At 49.4% G+C, this 24,955-nt stretch overlaps 1 protein-coding gene across 1 annotated transcript; it reads left to right on the top strand.

Annotated features, from left to right (window-relative positions):
* The first annotated feature begins 663 nt into the window (after positions 1-663).
* clpb (caseinolytic mitochondrial matrix peptidase chaperone subunit B) lies at positions 664-23,315 on the top strand. Its single transcript, XM_048982119.1, has 17 exons — positions 664-781; positions 919-1,307; positions 1,412-1,463; positions 3,631-3,717; positions 7,166-7,269; positions 8,221-8,349; positions 11,517-11,614; positions 12,808-12,922; positions 17,609-17,686; positions 18,469-18,524; positions 18,616-18,660; positions 19,404-19,565; positions 20,892-21,048; positions 21,278-21,351; positions 21,431-21,550; positions 22,278-22,382; positions 22,587-23,315. Exons 2-17 carry the CDS (start codon positions 923-925, stop codon positions 22,809-22,811), a joined length of 1,992 nt encoding a protein of 663 aa, XP_048838076.1. The 5' UTR covers positions 664-781; positions 919-922; the 3' UTR covers positions 22,812-23,315.
* Positions 23,316-24,955: the final 1,640 nt, after the last annotated feature.

Genomic DNA, 24,955 nt, shown 5'->3' with positions numbered 1-24,955 from the left:
ACAGAATCAAAATCTGTCGGGACCCGACGCAAAACTACGTTGGCGTTTCTGCATTGCTCCTTCGGCCGATTCATTTGACTCACACGCCCCCTAGCGTCGTGATATTATCCATGGGTCGGCGTCGTTCTTCAATCGTGACGTTGCACGGACTCCCAGAATCCAAGCTAATATCAAACTAATTCGGTTAACCTTTTACGGGAAGCTGTTGGAGGCGAAAGACGAAGAATCATTTTAAAACTTCCGTTTGCATCATGTCTATCAATATCTATAGGTCTACAGAGGAGTTATAGTTTTATATTGCAAAACGGAAGGAAACCTTATATTTTCATTTAGTTTTGAACACATTTAAGTGTTGAAGTGTCAGTCACATCTCACATGTGGCTTTGACTTCAAATTAAACATTACTCCACCTCATTGTTGTCATTGCACTGTATTAACAGCTCTGTCGTGTCGCCCAGCCACGCACATACACTTCTGTATGGTTTTGCACTTTTCGAGTTAGTTTCTCGATAGCACATATGTATAGTACATTTACCAAACTGAATATTGTGTTGAATAGGAGGTGCAGTTGAACTGAATTCCGTAATTCCCATTTGTCATAATCAGAGCTGCTGAGTAATGATTCCGTATACGGCCCAAGCAATACTGGGTATTGTAGTCGTCTACAATGTAAACTGCAGTTCCCAGTGTTCATTGCGCACACGTGACGCAGTCTGCAGTGTTTTCTGCTTGTATCTGGATCTTTCCTTTTCCCGTTTGGTCAGGACTGATTAAATTTTAGGTAAGTGTACTGAACCCCAAAATATTTTTTCCTTAGAATTATATGCACACATGTTTGTGTTGAGATAGATTTATATATATATATATATAATGGCCATCCTTGTTGTCTGTAACAGTTCGTCTATGCTGTCTTGTCAGGACGATGTTGTCAGCAGTTCCCAGGCACATACTGTTTCGTGGCCAGAGGGCTCGTAGCCTCTCTCCATGCCGCGTTTTGAAAACGAGCTCTGGCGATCCTGCGAAGAGCCAGAGCCCGCAGTTCGCGGACACCGGCCACGCTGCCATGTTGTCCAGCAAGGGCGCGCAGGGTGAGAGCACTACGGGCGCGCACTACCGCCACTTGGCCGCCAGGTGGCATACTAACCTGCAGGCCCGGAGGAGCTCGTGGAGCGCCGTCGCCGCCGGGTCCCGGGTGCACTGGGATGAGAGGGGCAGGAGTACTGAAAGTCGCTTTGGCGTGATATCAGCGGGGGCTATTTCAGCTGCGGCTCTGGCGTATTGTTTCAAGAAAGGATCTGATTCGAAAGGTACGTGTTTCGGTACCATCCATTTAAACATATGGACGCTCAAGAGTATTGGTCATATTTATTAACAGAGTTGAACATTTAATCAGTCGTTTTTTTTCTCTCAGGCGATGCTCTTTTGGAAGCGGCCAGAACCAGCAATGCCCAGGAAGTTGCCAGGTATAGATGTGAACGTCTTCTGTTTTTACGAAATGCAACGCAGTTTGTCCACTAGAGGGCGACTAAAGCTCGTCCAGCAGAGACGGTTTTACTCTATGTGCCTCAAATCATTCCCGATGACGTTTTCATGCAGTACTTTTCCTGCTTGAACTCTTTTCCAAAAAGCTGCATTTGCTTGCGATTTATTTACGTACATCGTGTACGTTTATATGTCTGACTTTTTGAGCAATCAAATGTAGAGTAAGAGAGCTGAATAGCCATGGATTTCTGAATGGCAGGTTCTTGTGTAATTAGCGCTGGAGGTACCCATGTCTGAGCGGGCACTTCATGCCTCTGGGCGTGTCACAAACCAAACTCCATGAACATTTAGTCATGTTTGTTGTTGTAACACGAGTTTCATGGGTTGCTAGAAAGCAAGAAGTTAGAGTCCCGCCCCCCCCCCCCCCCCCCCCCCCCAACCCAACACCAAACACACACACACACACACACACACACACACACACACACACACACACACACACACACACACACACACACACCCAGTCACATGACCCCCACCCCATGCAGACGCATATCACCCCACCATAATCTAGTCACTTGCCCTGAGTGATGGAGGCTTTTGGGGGGGCTCTGGGGGGGCTGAGTGGCATGTTGAGCTTCGGCATGCGGGCAGGTTGGAACCCATCTGCTGTGTATATGAGGTTCCCGGCTGATGCTGGGTCACCCGGCCATTAAGGAAGCTGCAGTGTCTCCCAGGTAGGGGAGGGGGGGTGGGGGGTCTACATTAACTTGAAGAAAACATGCTTCACTAATTTGAGCCTTGAAATTGTTCTTCTGAAAATAGTCTTGCTGCTTATTGAGTGTTTCAGTAGTTCAGTATTAACTCCAAGTTAGTGTCTGTTTAAAATCAGTATGTACTTCCTACCTTCCCTTTCTTGTAAACAAAAATCTCCAACTGTTACCTTTTCCCACTCCCATCCATTGTGGAACTGGAAGGCTTCGGCAGTGGTTGGGTAGACGGGGGGGGGGGCGCTGATTCCAACAAAGGCAACAATGGTCCCTGTAACTGGATCAGAGGGGGCACTTTGCCGTGGTGCAGGCAGCATGCAGATGGCGGGACACTATGCAGCTGGGGGCCACAGATGTGTTAAGTGTTTTAGTAAAAGCTGCACAGGTGTTGCGTAAAGGAGGTGGGGGGAGTGGGGGCAGGTAGACCGGCCCAGTGTTTACACTAAACACACCGTCTCGCCGAGCAACCTAAGATAAGGGGACAGAAGGGGTTATTTTGGGGTCTTTTTGTTCTGGGGAGGAACTGTGAATTTAGATAAAGTGACACACGCCGTCCGTTCTTGGTTATAGGAGTCTTCTCTTATAGCGTAGCCCCCCACCCCCCGACACATGGGACACAGGCCCACTGTCGACCGTCTTGTATCTCCAGAGCACATGGATCAATTATTATCAGATTTCATCACTGAGTAAAGGTTATCGTGTCACAGGTGTCACTCACGGTTCTGCCGGTGTCTGGCGGTATGAGGATAATCATTACTGGGTGACTGGATACTTCCTGAACTCTTTTTATATGGATGCACGCATAGATTCATCCATTTCCATACCTATGCAGGGGTTTGCTGGAGCCTATTGCAGAAGGCATGGGCACATGGCAATATTGATATAAGCATGTGAAACGGTTAATGTTGATTGTCTGGTAAAAACAGTGCATGTGAATGTCGGAGACACAGACGGTAAGCTAACACTGGGCACGTGTAGTCAGCACGATGCAGAAGTCATGGGAAGGAGTCCGGATCTGAGAGACTTTGATAAGAACCAAGTCATTGCTGTCAGATGACTGGGGCCAGAGCCCCTGAAACAAGGCTTGTAAACTGTGGCACTACTAGCATGTGAGAACTACCAAAACAAGGCTCTGTTTTATCATCGAAACTTTGAAAGGGAACTTTGTATAACTGTATAGTAATATGTTATTAGTAATACGTAGTTGACTGATTTGTGGCCTTTTAAGCCTCCTTGTTCCACAGCTCATCTTGTAGTGGGAAGCTGCAAGGTTTCCTGCCGCACGCACATCCTCTGTGGATGTAGGAAGATGTTCCAGGAGACTTGTGGTTACCGCAGCAGTGTGTGAACGTACCTTTGTGTTTCCTGTCTCCTCCAGGTTGCTGGCTGATGGAACCGACCCAAACTATCGTCACCATCTGGGCTGGACGGCATTGATGGTGGCTTCCATGAACCGGCAGCACAAGTGAGAACTTCGGCCGCTTCATGGTTTTCCCGGGCTGCTGTGTGGTCACATCCCAGGCTCGCGGTTTTTTAAAATGCTTGTTCAGTAATGCCTGTAAAAAAAGTCCCAAACCAACCCTTACACCAACCAAAAAAAGGTCTTAAATTAACCTAAAGGATTCAACCCCGACTATCCATTTCACATTAGTGGAAGATTTTGTGTTTGCGGTGTGGGTTTGACTCCCCTCCTTCTCATTTAATCCCGGCATTATTGGACGGTAATCTACAGTGTCTGAGGAAGTGCGCATCACATGAGGAGAGGGGCGCCATTGTGGAGCCGAGCGGCTTCCATCCCCATCCGACCCTTTGATAGGCCTCACAAAGCCAGGGTCTTGTGAAGTGCAAAATGCCCCTTTTCACGCTGCCGGGTGTATTGAAGGGCCAGTGGCCCCCAAATTCAATTAACCTCCCTCCTGGCAAACACGGGAAGGGGGAGAACGTGACCCAATGGGGCAAATCCCACTTTAAACCAAGGGTCCTGCCCCTGGGAGAGGCAGACAAGTGGTCAAACCCCCTGCCCCACCATCTTGGCAATCCGGTACCCCCACTGCCTGAAGCTTTGTAGGATGGTGATTAGCTGTCGGACCGGAACCAGCAGTGAGGAGGAGACGCCCAAGGTCACATGCTTGTTCCTGCTAAATTGTCCACTTTGAGCAATTCCCCGTGGGTCGGTCCTCGTATGGGAGGACTTTCGTCATGCTATCTTACTCACCGTGCCGATCCCGGCTTCTTGGTCCTCCACTCTTACGGCACTTAGCTTCAAACATCCACGGCTTTTCGACGTATCGGCAAGCTGTCCGGCGGTGAAAAATGGCCACTGTCTAAAAGTAAGCGGGGAGCAGCCTGGAGATCGTGTTTCAGCCGTTCCGCGCAGACGTTAGCCATAAAGTTGGCCTACCTGAGATTTGATTTGTTCTGTCAGGGTGACACAAAGTAATCAAGCGGAATTGATCTCATTTCAATTAGTATCCTGTTAAACAAAGGCCTGTAGCGATAGCCATGTCTGTGTGTCTTCCTTTGAGGGCCAAAAAAATGCTTTTATGAAATGAGAAACGGCTGCGGTCCTCGTGCCTCTCGGTGCTTTTCAGTGTGTCGGCTCTGTACATCAGCCTGTGTCTCCCTGTATACCAGCCTGGCGCTGCATTTCCACTGGGTCCTCTCACACTGCATTTCCACTGGGTCCTCTCATACTGCATTTCCACTGGGTCCTCTCACACTGCATTTCCACTGGGTCCTCTCACACTCCGAGTGATTTTTGTGGGGCAGATCTGCTGAAAACCGCGATGCTGAGGCCCTGATCCAGGGCGCTGAGATGCCCGTCCCCAATATTGCTCTAACATTCTTCGCCCGGATGGCAGGAAAGGTTTGTGTTTGCATAGCTTTGATGTAGCCAGTTCAGCGAGGGCCACGCTGGCCTCCCCCCCCCCACCCAAGGCCGTCTTTTCACTCCAGCAGTGTCCACCGGTCGAGCGGAACGCTTGTTGACTGTTCCGACCGACCGACCGGCCGGCCGGCCGCCTCTCAAGGCAGACATAAAAGCTCAGGGGTTTTCCTCTCTGCGTTGCCCCAGGGGACAGTGGGGGGGGGGGGGGGATTAATCCATTTTGGAGGACCTCAGTGGGAATGTCACCTGCTGTATCATAGTCAGATGATGGTCCTGCTGGTGGTGCTGGTCATTATCACCTGGATGCAAACCTGGGTGTTGCTTCCGTGTTCATGTCCACCACTTGTTTTGATAAAGGAGGACAAATTTTGCGCAGGTAGAACCTCAGACATCATCAGTAGGAAAGGCCCGGGGTGAGTCCCATGATGAGTGGTTAGACACTCACCAGCCAAGCCGCCTGTCCCAGGGCTGCACTCAGACAGGCGTCTCCAGAGCCTTATGGCCGAGGCGAGGAGACGCTTCTGCCCTCAGGCCATTAGGGTCGGTAACACAGCTGAAAAGAAGCTGTTATAAGCTGCTGCAACCTGCACTTCAATATTTCCTTATAACTTTTTCATGTTTACTTTTTGCATGGAATATTTCATTTCATTGCTGGGGTACCAGAGCATTTACGCACGTGACAAATAAACCTCTTGAAATCTCGATCGACAGGTTGATGTGTGACAGGCTGCTCAGCTTGGCAGCCGAGTTAAAAAGCAGTCTGGACTAGGCAGCCAGATGAGGTTGCGGTCATTGTTCCCTGAAAAGCCCGTTTCCTCTATCTGTCTGCTTTTGTGGACGGATGTGATGGAGACGTGTCTTCTGTCTTCCTCTGAGGACAGGTGACCCCGCCCCCCCCCACCAGGCATAAGTACTCCTTAGCAGATATTACTGTGTACCTATGACTGAAATTCAGGCCCTGAGAGAAGGGCTGTCAGGCTTAAGTCTGGTCCATTTGAGAGCCCAGGTATCACAATCAAGTTCATTGCTTCACAAAGCCTTGGTTTCCATACAATAAGAAGCACGGCACGCTGCCCAGTGGCCGTCTGGGAATGCCAGCATCCCGAAGCTTAGTCACATGGATGAGAGGCCGAGGTCCCTGTGCGACGGCCATTCACTGACACATTGCTGTTTGCTTTCCCCCCCACCTTCACAGAAATCACCTTTTCTGTCTGCTTTCTAGAAGATTCTCTTTCTACCCCCGCCGTTGCCTACCTTCCCTCCCCACCCTGGGTGTGTTTGCGAGGGCTGTTTGGGGAAGTGCTTTCCAGGGGTCACAGCCTCGCTCGGATCACTGGCCCCACAGCTCCACAGATACAGTAACAATGGAGACCCATTCACCCCCAAAGTGCTTCCCCCCCCCCCCCGCGCCACCCCGTCCGACGTGTTCGCCGCCAGCCCCCATGCTGCAGGCAGACAAAGGGACACCCGGGGGTCTGAAATCTCCCTGCCGGGGGCTTAGGTGTCCCGCTTCCCTGCCCGCCGGTTTGGTTTATATGCTAAGTGAGCTTCCCATGTGGCTCAGAACTGAAACACGCAGACACACATGATGGCGGTGGCTCTGCCCGGGACGACACGCTTAATAACCACACCCCCTCCGTCACCTTGAGGACTGCAGTCAGCACTGGCCAAGAGCCCATCATGCACTCATGTAGAAGTAGCTGTTCCTAGGTGGCGCTGTCCAGGCAGACTGGCATTCCCAAGGGTACTTAGCGCTGGATCCAATGACAACATTATACGTAGATGTCAAACAATTAAATTAATTCAAATTGGTAGTGGCGTGCACAAAAGCAATTAGCAGGCAGACGTTCTGCGGACTGTTGGCAGCAGCCTCCAGGGACTCGACGTCCTTGCATGGCGGAGAGTCCCGTCTCGCCCAGAATCACCGAGACTTACTGACTCCAGATGGCTCATAGGCCCGGACCGGGGTGTTTGTCCTGCTGGGTGGGTGCCTGACCCTCCACCCGTCTGTCCCTCCCTCCCGCAGTGTGGTGAAAGCCCTCCTGGAAGGCGGCGCCGACCCCAACCTGGGAGACGACTTCAGCAGTGTGTACGGCTGCTCGCGCGAGAAGGGCGTCCACTCCCTCGAAGGTGATTGGCCGCCCCCCACGCCATGGCGTTCCGATGGAGGACTTCTCCTGCAGCTTTGAGTGTGGGATGCACCTTCCGCGGTGATACTAAAGTCCTCACAGTCAGCCTGAATAAGCCTTAGGGGGGGCTACTCCTACCCAGCTTACTCTCCTGGGATGGAGGCTGTGTGTTTAGTCGACAACCCCCCCCCCCCCCCCAGCTGTTACATAGCTGCCGCTCCTCGCCCACCCTTCTTGACCTCCGAGTGCCGTCTTCAGCGTTTCCCTTATTATACATATAAATTTCAGAGCATCAATATGGAACTCGCCCTCCCCCTACCCTATTTGCATATATGTAAGCGCTTCATTTGATCGCGCGTGTTTATTTTTCATAACGGCGTCTGCGACTGTATAAAAACCGCAGCGGAGTGTGCGGAAGGCCGCTTGGCGGGAGACATATTTATATATGATATGTATATTACAGACATTTATATTGTTGGCAGTTTTTTGGGTCGTCTGGGAGAGAGATTTCCCAGATGCAGGCTGATGGATGGCTTCGGAGTCCTCCCGCGACGTTTTATTGAGTTTGCCATGATTATCCGGCTCAGACGTTTGTTACAGATGACGACTGGGGCTGTCAGGAACCTGGAGCCAGGGAAGGAAGCTTGGCGTGTGTCTGCGTTGGTACGCGAGTGCTGGTGTGCGGGGAGCGTCTGCAGCGTACTTTTGTGGAGAGAGCAGTAATGAATAGAAAGGATGCCTTTCTGCGCGCGAGTGCGCGTGTGTGTTAGTGTGCAGGAAAACGCATTAATTCTGTGGGTATTAAATGAAATTTCCAGTCTCGCCTCTTTTTTTATGGACAGTAACGTGCCTCCCAGGCTGCGCTCTGAGCTTCCCGGTCCGCGCTCAGCCCCGCTTCTTCCCGTCCCTCACGTATCCCTGGAATCCTCTGTTCTTCCCCTTGTGTTTGCAGTCCTGGTGACCAGAGAGGACGAGTTCAGCAGCCGGCTGAGCAGCCGGGCCAGCTTCCGCGGCTGCACCGCGCTGCATTACGCAGTCCTGGCAGACGACCTGCACGCCGTGCGGATTCTGCTCGGGGCAGGTGGGTGTCGCCCGTCGTGCCGAGGGGTCAGAGGTCAGTGTCCCACATCCTGCTGAGCTTCTCGTGTCACTGTAAGATCTCAGATACTGTTTATCCCAGAACCTCAGAGTTCACTGCATCACTGCATTTTTGTCAGGTATGCCAGTTGAAAGAGGTTTACTGGTTTTTTCAGTTAGCACTCACTTAGTGTATTGTTAGATCATTGTTTCTTAACTGACCATATTTTTGCAGGAGCTGTTGTTCAAAACTTATTCTCATCATAAATTCTCAAAGAATCTCTCTGCCGCCTGTCACTGAGCACAACGGACAGTGAATGACTTCTGTTTGCTCCACTTGACTAAGTTAATGGTCGGTGCCCTGTGGCCACACGCACGCCCACGTTCTGTTTTATTACGTGGCTTTTCCATTTCTGTTGCTGACATTGGGGCTGGGGGGTTGGGCACCTGTCGTTGACATGGCCCCCCTATCCCACCCCCCGCAGCGGCACTGGCTCCTTAAACAAGCGAGTGATCACGGTTGCATTTGTGCATCGCGGTTGACCTTTGACCTCCCGCAGAGGGGGCTGGCTCTGTGGACTACTTGACCCTATAGCAGGAACTCATCTGTGCATGTGTGTGGAGGGGGGGGGGAGGGGGAGTTCCCCTGATTTGATTTATATGAGGGCTGTATTACGCCTGTGTTTCTGTGATGTACGGGTGTGGCTGCAGGGGTCAGAGCCAAATCAGGGTAATTAAGAGCATGGGGAGGGGATGATGGGAGGGGAGTGTGGGGGTGGCACTTGACAGAGAGTTGTACCGTCTGTGTGCCGGAGCTGGTGGATGAAAAGGGGCGGCTGGATCGCTACGTCCGTGTGGAAATTCCGGCCCAGGCGAGAAGCCCAGCGCTTTGCTGTTCTGCTAACTTTGAGAAACCCTGGGAAAACCAGCAACAGTCACACCTTGAGGTGGAAGCGATTTAAGGAAGGCGAGGCCTGTGCATGCAGCCCCACAGACGGCAGGCCGGCTGCCGCGGCCTGTTATTGCAGGCATACATCAGAGCGCTACATAATCACACGTCTGAAATGTGCATTAACAAAAGCTGCAGCTCGACTCCAGTTCCCCCTGCGTCCCCGAGACGGATGCTCTGAGTACTTAACCATGGCGTGTTAGACTTGTTCCGGATATTCCGACGTTGATTCAGGGAGTGGCACGCTTCTCGATATATGAAGCATTTGTATCCAGACGACCAAACCCACTTTATTTTTCATTCCAACTGGATCCTTCCTAGAATGAGATGCTGTTTCTGATCCTGCTGGTTTGAATCACCCTGCCCCATCCGCACAGGCGAATCAGGCACAGTCTGATGACAAAAGTAAAACGAGTCGGTGTGTCTGAAAGAGAACTCGGTACCGGTCTTGCGTCCAGCCCAGCGGTGTCCCGCACGGTCCATAAAGACAGCCGAGAGATGGATGGGCTGCGTGACCCAGAGAGACGACACACTTCCACAGTCATAAAGGAAAGTTTAATAAAAAAATTGAAGAATTGGGCGCTGTCACGCTTTTGAACTTTTCTTTTCCAACGGGCCAGAAAGGGTTTGGTTTATTTCCCTGGTGTCTGGACCCCCCCTCCACCACCCCCCCAGTCCATTCCGCACCCCATTCCAGCCTTTCCTCCGTCCTCCGGGGGGCCCACGACTTCGGCCATCATTCATCAAGCAGGCCCTGCCGACCGGCGCCGGAACTGGCCCCCGCTGGAAGCCACGGACCCGGGACCGCTGCAGGCAGGGGCCTGGGGCTGCGGGAGGTGAATAATTATCATAGCTTCACCACTCTGTGCCTCCTCCCCTCCCCAGCAGTCTGAGGTCAGACCCCCACCTAGCAGGGGCCGACAGCTGCAGTCACGCCACGCGGGGGGGGCGTTATTCCACTTTTTTTGCACATTTGTGTGTGTTGTTTTTAAATTACAAGATTGGTGTCCTAACAACTGTTTGTTCGTGTGTGTGAGAGCAGGATAGAAGGTAGGTGAGGATTAACCTTGATGTCTCTTAAAGAATTTGTGCCTGGGGGGTAAAGGACTGATATTAAAGTCCCAAATGATGCTATTTATTATGTTGGAAACAGAAGAGAAGATGAGAGTATGGGGGCAGGTTGGTGGGGGGTGGTATGGGGGGGGGGGGGGTCAGTATCTCTTTATTGCTTTTCTACTTTATGTTGTATTGATTGGGATTCATGAAGGAGGAATTTTGGGATTTATCAATAATCACGGCAATTAGTCCCTCCGGCAGCCCTGGAATGCTGCTGATGCTTACAGCCTCATCGATCGGGGCCTTGCCCATCCTGCTGGGCGCTAACTGGCCACTCGCACGCGCCCGCTTCTGGCTTCTGTGCTCATGATCAAAGTGTCTGCCGCCTTGATCCAAAGGTCCTTGGCTGACTTATGGCTGCCATTACTCCGCACGATTCCGTGGTCTTGGGGCCGCGTCGGGAGTGGTGTCCACTGGCTGCTGTTAAAAGGTTTCCCTGAACACATTCATGCCAGGGGAACTCGTACATGTCACCATAACCTTAAAAAGGAGAAACCTCTACGAATACTGAACTCTGCAAACCAGTCTCTCTCTCTTTGTAGCCTTTGAAAATTAACATAGGTTACCCGGTTTTTTCTTAGTTGATAATTAACAGACAGAAACTAATTGTTATTAACTGTGGCCTTCCAGATGTCTATAAATAAAACAAAATGGTGTCTCTTTTTGCTGCGTCTACATGAACTCACACTTTGTTGTGGATGGTACACCACAGCAGAAGCGCGCAGATCTCTGCTCAAGATCTCTGCCTTGTTAACTGCAGTTTTCCTCATGGTCATCTGGGGCCTCTTGGCAGCACAGGAGGGCCCGGGTTAGGGCAGGTGTCAGTGTTAAACGCCCTGGTGACACGAGGGCAAAATGGGAATCGAGAGTCCTGATCCGGCGCAGCTTCATCACACGTGGACAAAAAAAGACCTGAAGGTTGCAGGTCATCTCCTACTTTGTCAGCACGTGGCCAGGATCCAGCTTGTGCCTTGAACCGTTGAGATGGCCCTGCAGTCCCCCTGGACCCCCGCCTGGTTGTCAAGCCATGTTTTTATTGTGGCGCTGAAACAAGGGCTGACTTTCTGACCCCTGTTTAACCTTTGACCCACTCTGTTTCTGTCCAGGTGCCAACCCCCTGCTGACCAATGAAATGGGGCACACAGCCCTGGCATACGCCAAGGAAGGGGAGCTGCAGACCTTACTGCGGGAGGCGGAGAAAAAGGTAGCCCCCCCCAGCGCTGCCATTTCTCAGGCCTGAGTGAGGACACCTCCTCAAATCTCCCACCCCAAAGCTACACTGCAGACTAAACCTTTCCTTCTCCTGTGTTTTTATCTCTGCGTTCCCGGCACAAAATCTGGGCTCGGGTAAGATCCATCACGGCCCAGAGAAGCTGCCCTAGGTGCTCAGTATCACACAGAACATACTGACGTTATTGGGTTTTGTGAAACCATATGGCAGATGAAAACCTATACGCACCATTAGCCTCTAAGTGGCTTAGGGCAGGTAGCCGACAGGTGGAACACTTCTGGGTACTCCTGAAGTCGGACCGGAGGTACCGATGACCTCACAGAGATTGACATGGTAAAGAAGGACAGCTGAAAGTTTGTGAGGTTAATGAGATCCAGGTTAATGCCTTATTGTCCTTCAGGGAATGGATACCCATTGTTCGGCCATAATGTGCTGGACGTTTGGGGAGGACATACTGAAGTCAGAGAAACCTTGGGATCCCCCCCCCCCCCAATGCCGGCCCTGGCCGCTGCACCTGCCTGAGCGCTCCAGCAGCTCTTAAAAAGGACAGGGTGACAGGAAAGGGGGGTAAGAGGAAAGCAAGTATGGGCATAGCAGAGGCATACAGCATACAGCAGGGGCCACACAGGCACAGTATCATATGATCCACCCTCCCACAAGCTGGGGGGGGGGCAGGCGGGGCTTGGAAGAATGCAAGGGCCCTGAGGCTAGGGTGGGGGGAGGGGTGTTAGGTGCCAGGTCTCCTCTGGGGCTGGAAGGGGAGTGTTATTGCCTCAGATGGAGCAGACCGCTGGATGGATGGATGGGTGCTTAGCAGGGGGAGACAGATGGCCGCCTTGCAAAATTGCATTTGCAGCCGCTTATTGCGCTCTCTCCCCCCTCTGTTGGGGGCCAGGGGTCCTGCCAGGGAGGCGTGTATGGGGCAGCGCCAGAGGTCCTGGCCACCCCGCCAGCTACGTTTTATTTCCGCCATTTTTCTTCCTTTCTCAGAGCTGAGCTCTTGGGGGCAGAAGTGCTTTCGGGGGGGGGGGGGGGGGGGGGGGGCACAGGTTTGATTCTAAAACATCATCATCATCTTTTTACCTGCAGAACTTTTTTTTTTTTTTTGCTGTCTTGCTCTCCATCTCCTGCTGAGTTTCTCCTCTGAATTGCTCCCCCCACCCCAGTTCCAGGAGGCGCAGCAGCGTAAGGAGGCGGAGGAGCGGCGCCGATTCCCGCTGGAGCGTCGGCTGCGGGAGCACATAATAGGACAGGAGGGCGCCATCAACACTGTGGCCTCAGGTAACACCCCCAGCACCCATTCAAGCTGACTTATACCTCACGCATATGCCGGAGCTGCCTTCCCATGATGCTGTGCGGACCTGCCCCCCTCCCCCCGTGTGTCTGTGGCTCCTAGCCACCCGCCATTTTTTTCTTAAGTGATGAAGGGTGGATACGGCCGATGCCGTACTGCCCACATACCACATGCCGCCAGGGGCACAGCGCCCCCAAACCAGAGCATCGCGTGCCACTGCCTTTGGTGTCTGGCTGTAGCCTGGCACTCAGAATAGGTCTGCACCTCCTACTGGATCAGGCCCCATGCTGTGCCGAGCTGTTTGTATTGATTTTTATGCTCCATCTACTCACGGAATTTATTTTACAGCTTTTTTGCACTCTTTATATCCGTTATTCCTGAATTTTCATTTTGACCGTCATGTTTAAATTTTCATTACTCCTTACGCTCCATCCCCTAGGACAACATGCCCAGCGAACTGCAGATAAAAATCACAGAGGCCATGTGGCGTATTGATCCTCTTGGGTCTCCGTTCAGAACAGAGTCTGAAAAAGCGCGCGTTACATTCCGGCTGACGGGCCTCTGCTCGTCGGACATGCTTTTCCTTCTAGAAACTGGTATTTGCGTTTGTCATTCCACTGTTTGTTTTTGCCGTTTTAATTTTAATTTTAGTAGGTGTAGCATAGGGCTGCCGCTCACCTCCCTTTGCTACCCGCCGCCGGGGAGATGAGGGCGGGAGCAGGCAGGCTGTGGCAGTTAATTGGTTAATTGTGATTAATGGGCGGTCCCCAGGAGTGGTACAGGTGGTGCCGTCTGCACGCTCTACAGCTGGCTACTGCATCGCGGCCGCAAGCCAGCAGATAATGCGATTACGGAGCCCGAGCTCCCACTCCCCGCATCCTTTCTTTCCTTTGCTCAACCTCGTCTTCCTTCAGAAACAGACGCGGGGATAGAACAGCTGTGTTCTTGTCTGTTAGAAGACTCATCTTCTCATTACCCAGCATTCAAAGCCCCTTTTGTTACCGGACTTCTTCCAGTTTTGCCCCCATTATAATAACTATCTATTCTGCGATTAGAAGAAAAACAAACCATCGCAAAACAGATTTTAACCTGGGAATGAAATGCAGTAGAAACTTTAAAAACCATGTTCTGTTTGTGCATTTTCCAGCTTTATCACGTGTTGGTCGTGACGTTGCACTAACGTTAGAGACTTTCATCCTTCGCCATATTCTTGTTGTACCAGATCAACTTAGTGATCTGCTTCCCTGACCCATAATGCTCTATTTTTACAAACTTTCCTTTGCATTTCAGTGCACATTAATTCTCAGTTGAATGTGGTTCCTGTTACACTGGCGTTGTTCACAATCACACAGAGGGCGTGGGTCTTCAGGGGTAGAACATTGTCTCAAAGGTACAGGCAATGTAGTAGGCGGAGCCTTAGGTCCCTACAGGCACCACGTAGGACATACACTTGGGTCCTCACACTCGAGAACCAGTTAAGCTATGGCCACAGACCCTATCTGCCCATTGGCTTCGCAACCCTTAATCCCCCATGTTTATATAATAATTAAACCACCAGTATGGCTATTGGAAATGTCCTTTTTTTTTGGTACATAATTTCTTGGGATGGGGTTGAAACGCTCAGTATCTTCATCCTGCTAGGGAAACGTTTGCCTGCTGCCTGATGAGTCCCAAGGTAAAGAAAAAGTGATATAAAACACAACAATATACAGGCCAATAAATAAAGTATATTAAATTGAGGGGCCGTAATACTGTTTATCGATTGGTTGTTCGCCATTTCAGTCTCTGACATCACGGTGCCTGCTGAGGATACCGTTGTCCCTGCAGGCTGGAGACTGGTGCTCGATCTCGGAAGGGGAGGTGCTCTAGTACCACTGAACATGGTGACTCACCTCGTGTCAGAAAGGACATGCTGTCATACCCCTGAGCAAGGCGACCCACCCACTCTCAGCAGGGACGTTCTGTGGTGCCACTAAGCCAGGTGTTCCACATTTCCAGTTTTAGGCATTACACTCTGGGGACCTTGGGGCCACGGGGACAGGGTCCTCAGGCGGAAATCAACACCACCGGCAACGTGCGGCGCTCAAGCGACTCGGAAAGCGAGAGGCTGGCCTGGCCCACCAGCTGATTTGATAAATGGCCAGTTATTGCCGTCGCAAATTGTCCGAAACCAATTTCAGCCACATGACCAGGCTGATAAAGGCAGAGCTTATTGATCTGTGTAAAGTAATACGGTGAATATATCAGCCGGCTCGCAGCCGCCATCAACAGCACCTTCTTACATGCGTCGCGAGGAACTGGCGGGGGCGGGGCGTAGTGGGGCGGGGCCGCCGATTTGGGAGCGGTCGCATGGAGGTCTCCGTCAGATTCCGCTTCTCAGCACCCGTATCTGTTTTGTGGGGGAAAAAGCCGAACAACAAAACCACTGGTCTCATTCCTGTAGGAGAGGGAAGTTCATACGTTCAGTTTTCTCGCACAAGCAGGTTGGTGACACACCCTGACCCCCAACCCACCTTCCCCTCTGCTCTCCCATCATCACCGATTCCAGAAATACAGGAAATGGTTGATTGATCTTCATTTACCTTGCAGGGTCTAAAAGTTATTGAAACCTGGGATCCTATTCTAATGTGATTAAGTGTCCTTTGCCCTTGCAGAGACTAATTGAGTTTGGATCATCAGCCGGGGTGGTAGAACCCCCCCCCCAATTCGAATCCTCCAAGGTAGCTGTTTAAAGTCATCCGGTACTCCTAACAGTTATTTCTTTTTCACAAGGGGAGTATAAATTACTCAGGTGATGGAGGTCAGTGGCAGAGGAGCAAACCGAGCAGAGGGGGCTTTGTAGACATGGGGGGCAGATTTTAGTGAGGAAGTGGACACTGCCTGCCCCCCACAATGCTGCCCCCCTCTGGACAAAAAATACTGCAAAATGTGTGAAGAACAACATCATTTCGATTAACGGTGATTAAAGAGGCACCGAGGAGACTGAATCGCCGATTTTGTGGTTCTTTTTAGGTACGCATCTGCAAGGTGAGTGCTGTTGAACCTGGTGGCGTTCTTGGGCCAGGGGTACAGCAGCTATTCCCATGACTTATGCCTCAGGGTCAAAACCCTCCTAGGACAGACCCCAGACAGTAACACCGACAGTAAACGTTATTTTACTGCAACATTACGAGGACTGTGAATTTAATAACAAATACAAAGTACCCATATAAAAGTCTAGGAAAGACATAAATATGTTTGGACATAATTAAAATGCGTTTCGGGTTACATGCGTGTGAAATATTGGACCTTCGGCGTCTAAAGAAGTGACGCCATGTTTTAGCGAGACCCCGCGGGAGGGTCTGCCACACACCCAGACAAATAAAAATGGGTGAGAAAAAGTTGCACTGGGTCCCGCGGCATTCAGAGATAAAATATTATGGTTTGCTGTGGGGAAACTAGCCTGTAGGGTTCCAGAATTCATCTTTATGACAAATCACAGACGAAAGCAGACAACAGCTGGAGGACAACACCCCCCCCGCCCCAATGTTCTGCTTCATATTTCCCTCGTTACATTTCTTTAAGCCCATAAACGGTAGAGCCTGGTTCATCGCAGATGACCAGTTCCTGTTCATGGTACAGATTTTCCTGGGAGGTTGCAAACCAATTACAAATGCAGCTTCTTTTATGAGTAGTTGTGGGATTTTTCTGGAGTGACGTTAAGTGAAAGAATTGGTCTAATAGCAGAACAACTCCTACACAATTATGCAATACAGGATATGGTGGGAGAGAGATGTTGGGTGGTCATTAAGGATGGTTAGGATGATTCCGTGCTTTTCCGTCATTGAGAGGCGAGCTTTGGCCTTGGCTACAGTGAGACATCATTTGATGTTTCCTTATCTGGGATTATCTCATCCTGAAATCCAGTAGTTTAGACATGTACCGTTGTGCTCCAAGTTGACCTGAGGAAAAGTTCTGCTATCAGACTACAGGATGGGGTCCCATTGGAGGCTCCACACGTGCATCATAACGGTGAAATGTTATTTACAGCTGTGCAGTTTATATATAGAAAGCAGGGTGCTTTTTAACTCATTCTCTCATGTACTGAGCACGAGTTCAGAATCGTCTTTCACCTTCCATTACACGAAACTGACTCTTTTAAATGAGTAAGTGTGTGTCTGGGGGGAGTAAATAAATATGAGGCTGTGTGTTTCTTGGCAGCTGTACAGATCTAAGGCTCAGATTCCTCTTCCTGTTTTCCTTTAGCAGTTGCCCATCTAATACAAACATATTTGCACCCCTTTGCTCCCCAAAACCACCCCAAGTCTGCCCCCCCCCCTCGCCGGGTTCAGCACGCTGTACGGCTCGTTCCCCCCCCCTCCTCCAGCTGGTTGTCAGGGCAACATGGCGTTATCCAAACTCTCCTCCCCGGGCTGCTCTCCTGGATCCATGCTAACCTGATTTGGCTTCTCCAGTGCCGGGCTGGCTAATGGAATTATAGAGGGCTAATGGTCGGGATGACTGAGAGCGGAGGCTGGAAGCAGTCAGAACATCGTGTAGAGCCTGCGATAATTATCCACCCCCCTGTGTCATTGATCTATTCTGTTGTGGAGGTCTTCCCCCCCCCCACCTCCCTTCTTTTCGACCGGCTATTCCTGACTGTACCCTTTCCTCCCCCCATCCCCTACTGGCAGCCATCAGAAGAAAGGAGAATGGCTGGTATGATGAAGAGCATCCCCTGGTTTTCCTCTTCCTCGGATCCTCGGGCATTGGTAACTGAACTTTCCTTCCCGCTGTATTATTCGCTCGCATCGCTGACTGCTGTAGTTTTCCTTGCATCTCTCTGATATAACAGCGCAATTTAGCAACTAAATTAGCCATCACATTCCCTCCTCTCTAGGAAATTTGATAAAAGAATTAAATGATCGCAAACTCCAAGCCTGCCATGTCCATCAGACTTCATCAGTCCTTTGTGTCACCTGTGATGTGACTGGTCCTGGACACTTGGTTATTTAAAGAGGAGTGGGAGGGGGGCGCTCTCGCCAATCTGGTGACGGGCATGGACGTGTACGGATGGCCGGCCCTCCACGTCGATCAGCCATCACCCAGCTGCTTGTTTGTTTGGACGCCAGAGCGCAGAAATTTATGGAGATTACTGAAGCTCTCATATTCCGCTCATCGCCTGCGGCAACGTAGCATCTTCCGCCGGGCCAGGGGACATGAATATTTAACAGCTTAGCAACAAGTCCCACTCTTTCCCTATATGAATATTAAAATTTATAAGAGGAATATTTTATTTTTGCCGCAGCATAGACATAAAGTGTGTAGGGCTGAAACCACAAGCTCTGTCTGATATGTGTTCCTTCCAGAAGGATCCAGGACCAAATTCTCAGCCTTTAGGCCCCCTACCCACCCCGGCTGTCTCAATGTTCACACTCTGAGCTCTTTTTTCAAATACAAATTAACATAAACAAACAAGTTTAAACATACAGGCGTCCTATACCAGTGATCTTAATGTGTGTCTGATTGGTGCACGGTTCTGTCCTTTCAACAGGTAAGACTGAGCTGGCCAAACAGGTGGCCCGGTACATGCACAAAGACATCAAAAAGGTGGGTTCTGTGGCCCCGCTGCATGAGCCTGCGGGATCCCCTCTGCTTACGGCCGTGCCGATGCTGATGCGCTGATGTTTTGTGTTCGCAGGGATTCATACGAATGGACATGTCAGAGTTTCAGGAGAAACATGAGGTAAAACGCTGGTTGGAGACATGCACCCACACACTCTCACTAATATAATCTAACGCGGCTGTCATTGCTCGGAAGCCAGGCTAGCTTTGACCCTCCCCGGCTGCTGTCATAACCCATTTAACCTAGCAGTAACTGAATGACCTTGGGATTTAGCTGCAGCACACAGTCCCTCTTTCTCAGTTCAGTTTGCTTTACTGGCAAGAAGAAATTTCTCCGTAAGGTCAAGGAATCACATGGTTTACTGGCTCAGACAAATTTGAAATATTGGTTCTTCAAGTAGACATGGAACCTCAGACTGATCGTTCTGAAATACACTGGTTTTCTCTTTGTTTTATTTTTTCCTTCCATTTCTCTCATTCCTTCTTTTTCATTATCCCAAGTATCTGTCTACCTCCAACACGGTTGGGGCCGTTCCGGAATGCGTTGATCAATTGCAATTCAAATCAGGAAATGGAACTGGAGTTGGAATTTAAATCTCCCTGAAATTTGAATTTAATGCCAGTTCTGTTCCCCATAGTTTTTTTCCAATCCCAACTCCCAATTGCATTTCCTGATTTGGATTGGAATGCATGAGTGCATTACAGAATGGCCCCGATCCTGGATTCCAGTTCCCCCGAATTTCTGCACAGTATAACACACTCCTGACACTTCTAGGACCCTGTTGATCAGCTTACACATGGCTCTTACACACTCCCTTCGACACCCCATCCTTAGTACCATTTCACCCTTACTGGCTCTTCCAGGTGGCCAAGTTCATAGGGTCCCCACCTGGATACGTGGGCCATGAGGAGGGCGGTCAGCTGACCAAGCAACTGAAGCAGTGTCCCAGTGCAGTGGTGCTGTTTGATGAGGTGGACAAGGCCCACCCAGACGTGCTCACCATCATGCTGCAGCTCTTCGACGAGGTGAGGAGGGCTTTGCAGGTGGAGCTCTCAATGGAGGAGCCATTTTCCATTCCATCCAGGTACCAGATTGGGTACTTTTTCGATACTTCGGTTCTTTGGGTCGGGACTTGCAAACGTGTTTATTGTTCATTGGTTATTCAAATAACCTGCTCTGCAAACATAAAATACATCCACGATTCTGAAAAAGCATAGTCACTGTCTCAGAGAACAACGATGAACAAAGTAAAATATGTGATGATAGTGGATGCTTGGGAAATTGCAGAGATCCAAGCTTCAGCTGCGATCGGGTTGGAATAACACATTCAACGAGATGTGGGTGAAAATGTGCAGGAAATGAAATGAAAGTAAATATATGTAAGATGTAAGATATACTAGGGCTGCATGATATTGGGAAAATTTCAAATATCACAGTGTGATTTTGTTGCAATTAATATTGCAGTATTTATAAAACAAAACAAAAAAAGAATTCAAGGCCATCTAGGAATGAGTTAAACAGCAAGGATGAAAATTATTATGATTGGTTTGGAGAATGCATTCTGAGCCTCTGCAAAAGCAGCAACGGTCAACTTCAAACCGATTTATTTAAGCACTAGATAATCTTGAAAATCATTAGAAGTGCGAAGCTTGCTAAGTTCTGTGTCCTATGACAAATTAAAAATGCTTTAGCGAAATCGAAACCCCCCCCACACTTTAATGTCCACAGTATGAAAAACCCTGATCTCAACCCATCTGACTGTTGTGTTTCTTATGATGTGAAAATTGCATGTGCGTAGCATGTGACATTGGTAGTAATATCGCAGACTGTCGAATAACACGGAGTGAGTCTTTTCAGTATTTTATTAACAACCCATACAACGTCATAAATGTGCAGAGCCCCTAAGAGGTCAGGGTGGGAAAATACTTTTTAAATAGTTTTACGTTCCCTCACAATACTTTCGTATTTTTCGCATGTTTATCCATGCTGTCACGTTGCAGCAAATAGCAAGTGGGCAAGTGTAGTTGGATCACAAAAGTATGGCAAGGGAACGCAAAACTACTTCAAAATATATTTTCCCACCCAGACCTCTTAGGGGCTCCGTAGATAGCAGACAACAAAATTACAAGAAAATGATGTAATGTGCTTATAGGCTACAGTGACACTTTAACATTTGAATTGGTTAATTATAGTTTGAATGTGGAAAAATTCATATTCAATCATGTTCTGACAAATGTTGAAATATCAGTTACAAAGTGACAGCCCTTGGCCGTCGGTAGGTGCTCCCCCATAATGTGCCTCTCTTTACATTTGGGAGGGGGGTGTATCCCTTCTTGTGTTTTGTGGCACAGGGGAGGCTCACAGATGGGAAGGGAAAGACAATAGAGTGCAAGGATGCCATCTTCATCATGACCTCCAACGTGGCCAGCGAGGAAATCGCCCAACATGCCTTGCAGCTGCGACAGGAGGCCCGAGAGCAGAGCCGCAGACGGCTGGCGGACAATTTGGGTGAGAGGGAGTCATGAGAACGGCGATGATAAACTGAGCGTACTTGTGCTTCCAGAGGTTAGCAGTAAGAAGCTACCATTTATGCTAACTAGGTCGAGTAGATGCTTGATGTTTTATCACTGCGGACCGGAAGCGAGCAGAAAACGCTGGTTCATGACACGTTTCATGCAGTGATATTTTAACTTGTTTGTTTCAAGCTCCGCATTTTGTCTCTCGCCCTTCCATACAGAGGATGTCCAGTCAAGTGATAAAATCACCATATCGAAGCAGTTCAAGGAGAACGTGATCCGGCCCATTCTCAAGGTACCCCCCGCCCTTGTACCTGGTACAGGCCATTACCATGGATGAGTATGGGAGGTAATGTGAGTTTCCTCCCTACCAGTCTCATTTCAGGAGGGACGAATTTCTGGGGAGGATCAACGAAATAGTTTACTTCCTGCCATTCTGCCACTCTGAACTTCTCCAGCTGGTCAGCAAAGAGCTCAGCTTCTGGGCGAAAAAGGTCAGCAGAGATCCGTCTCGCCTTGATGACATCATATCAGCCCGACTTCTCCTGCCAGACACTTCACGTGTATTCCCTGCTGTGCTCTCCTGTCAGCCTTGCTTGCAGGTCTGCTGTCGCTGACATTAAGCAACGCTCTCCAATCAATAACAGATCACCTTCTGACGACCTAATCAAATCAGATAACTTATCGTTCTGGGGTTTCATAAATATTTAAATAATAACAGCCCCATTTTTGCCTGGCCTCTCCATCATTACAGGCTGCCGCCTGCCAGTTCCCTGGTCGTGTGACTTTCCATGTGGCCGCTTCTCTATACACTGTGTCCAGAGCAGAGCATCTGAGATGCCTCCCCACATGCCCCTTTGCCCCAGTGTGCATTGGGGGACCCCCGTTTCAAAGCTCATGGGCTGCTGCCTTCCTTTACTGCTTGTCTGAAATCCCACAGCTCCCTGTGGTCTAATACGAGGCTCAGACCAGAACCATGATCTGACCCTGATGATCCCAGGAAATGCCAGAAGGCTCATTCAGTTGCTTCCACACGTTTTTAAAATCATACCTTACAGTGAAGCCAGCATCACATTTTGACAGTGATTATTTGGTTGATTATTTGTTTCAAAATCTTTACAGTTGTGACTTTACCAAATTGTGCAGTTTCTTTTCAGCAAAACAATGCAATTCAGCAGTGATTCTGTTTGATGGCACCTTTCTGCTTACTACACCCCCCAGGCCAAGCAAAGACACAACATTACCCTGGTGTGGGACCGTCCTGTCCTGGACCTCTTAGCTGGTGGTTACAACCTGCACTATGGCGCACGCTCAATCAAGCATGAGGTATCACCCGTCTTCAGTTTGTGTATTTACCTTTTAACTCATCTTTAATATATATGTTGTGATGCACCATCAAGATCAACTAAATCCCGCTCTGTCATTTTGCTTAAAAACCGCTGCTCCTGCCAGCCCCCATCATCCGCCTCTGCTCCACTTCCCATAACGAAAGGTGGGCGCTAATTGACCGACGGCTTCTGTGTGACACAGGTGGAGCGGCGTGTGGTGAACCAGGTGGCCGCAGCCTATGAGCAGGATCTGCTGCCCAAGGGCTGCACCCTACGCCTCAGCGTGGACAGCACTGCCGACCTGGGCCAACAGGAAGGCCACGGGGCACCCAGTCTTCGCCTTGAAATTGTGGGTGAAGACAGCTCATCCCGAAAACTGGACATCCGGCCCCCACTGAACCCAGAAGAGATGGGCTATTCACTATGATGGCCAGTGTCCGAAAGTCCAGTGCCATCCCAACTGCTTTCCACACGTGGTCTGTAGCACCTAAGGATTATATCTGTCCCCCTTAAATTCTTCCTCACTCATCGATGCTAGTGTGCATTGTACAGACATCTTACACTTGTTGGGAGATTTAAGAAGTTCTTTTGAGATAAGGGGACCATAGTTCCGACAGTACACACCAACAGGTTTAATTTATTGATTACACTAGTGTTTTTTCCTGCGGAAGAAAGTAGGTACCAAAAATATTTGCCATGAATCCTACTCGGGTTTATTGATGAGAAATTAGTGTCTGTCAGATGATATATGATCTCACAGCTTAATCTTCAGACATGAATGTACAACTCATCTGAATCTCTTACATTGTACATAAAAGGAACATCATAGGAGCGGAACAGGATACCTTATATATAGACTGTGCGTATTGGTGACATTTCCACTTTATCACCTGTGTGTTCATAATGTAAATAAAAAGGCCAATAAGTGTGATTCTTCTGTGGGAGTCAGTTTTGCTTGAATGAGAGTTTGACTTGGTCCTGGATTTACTGGTGTTGCTGGTTGCTGCAGTAGCTTCTGCAATAGTGACAAGGCAGAAATCATAGGATACAACAGAATGAGGGATGTGTGTGTGTGTGGAGGGGGGGGATGTCTCCAGGAGGGTGCAGCAATGTGGGAGGATCATTCCGGTCTTTCTCAGCATCGTTCCATACAAATGTAGAACACACCGTCTTCCTATGGGGACGAATTAGCATCGGAAAAAAGGTCCGCATTCCCTGGAGCCTCCTGCGGTTCGGGCAGACCCCCCATCCACTGACACGCACAGTTACGCACGCACACACACATACACACACACAAATACATTTGTGAACAGCATTATGGAGATTCAAAATTAAAACTGAAATACTTGATGGCATTTGACGTGCACAGAAGCTGCTGGTTTCATGTTTCTGCAGTCAACTGCAGAGGTGGGAACTTCTTTCAAAATGCCTGTTTATCAAAGGAAATGCGCACAGTGCACGATACATTCAGAGGGTGAGGCAAACTGTCCATTCAAGCACACTTGGGAGAAGACTGCTACACCATAGGTGAAGCAATGTGGAAAGGTAAATACTACTGCTGTTCTGTTATTACTAGTTACTAGTGAAGTTACTATATCTGTTTTCACAGGTTTGTATTAGTCATTAGAAGAAGCTGTGTACTGGCCGTCACCAACCGTAAATGATGTCCTTTCACCAGCAATGACGCAAATAGGCCAGAGAGAGGCTCTGAGCACGTGCGCCCTCCGATTTTGAGCGGAAGGCGGAGAGCACGACCGGAGAAGCTCTCGGTTACACTATTTATATGCGGTCCAATTTTGGATATTGAATCGTAAATGAAGGAGCACATGAGTCCGCCTGGCCAACGTATGATCTTGCGCATATTGCGTTATTGTGAAAATGTAATCCCGGTAATGAAAGCAAAGGGGATTAAGTTATTGTGAGAGTGAGAAAGGCTTCATTAGGGGACCTGTCAGCGGTGCTTCCAGAGGTTGTCCGAGACAATGAGTCCCCGCATCACAAAGCCTGTTTTAGTGTATAAGGACACTGTTACCCGAGGCCTGCCGAGGTTCCACAAATGGACAGTGCAGTGATATATGTTACGTATCTAAAACGATAAGGAATCGTCCTTGGTGATGGAAATAATTAGGCCAACATTTGTAGAAAAGCGCCACCTCATTGCGTAACTGTTTACGTGCGTATTAAATCATTCCTCGGGTTAAGCAGCTTTCACGTCCATCCCTCTCTTTTATTTAATTGCTGTTTCATTAAGGCGGTATTATAGGCTTTTCGCTGTTTGTGAAGTATATAATTTTATTGTATTCTAGAATGCATTTTGTATTCGGTTGCATTTTCCTCTCATTATTTTAACCTTTGATTATCATGTTTCGTTAAAACACTTAGGCTACCTGTACGGTGTATACCCCACGTATTTGCTCGGCCGATTATTTACAGCGCTTAACACTCAACATGCTTCGATGCGCATTACGGAGAGAGCCATGATATTGTACTGTTCCATTTGTATCATCCATTATCATATTTGTCTGCACTTTTAAGAACGGATTTTCATACGAGATCTCCTCCGTTCCTTTT

This window comes from Brienomyrus brachyistius, chromosome 17 (assembly GCF_023856365.1).
Source record: "Brienomyrus brachyistius isolate T26 chromosome 17, BBRACH_0.4, whole genome shotgun sequence".
NCBI classification, from domain to species: domain Eukaryota; kingdom Metazoa; phylum Chordata; class Actinopteri; order Osteoglossiformes; family Mormyridae; genus Brienomyrus; species Brienomyrus brachyistius.
This window is presented reverse-complemented; position numbering and strand designations above follow the sequence as displayed.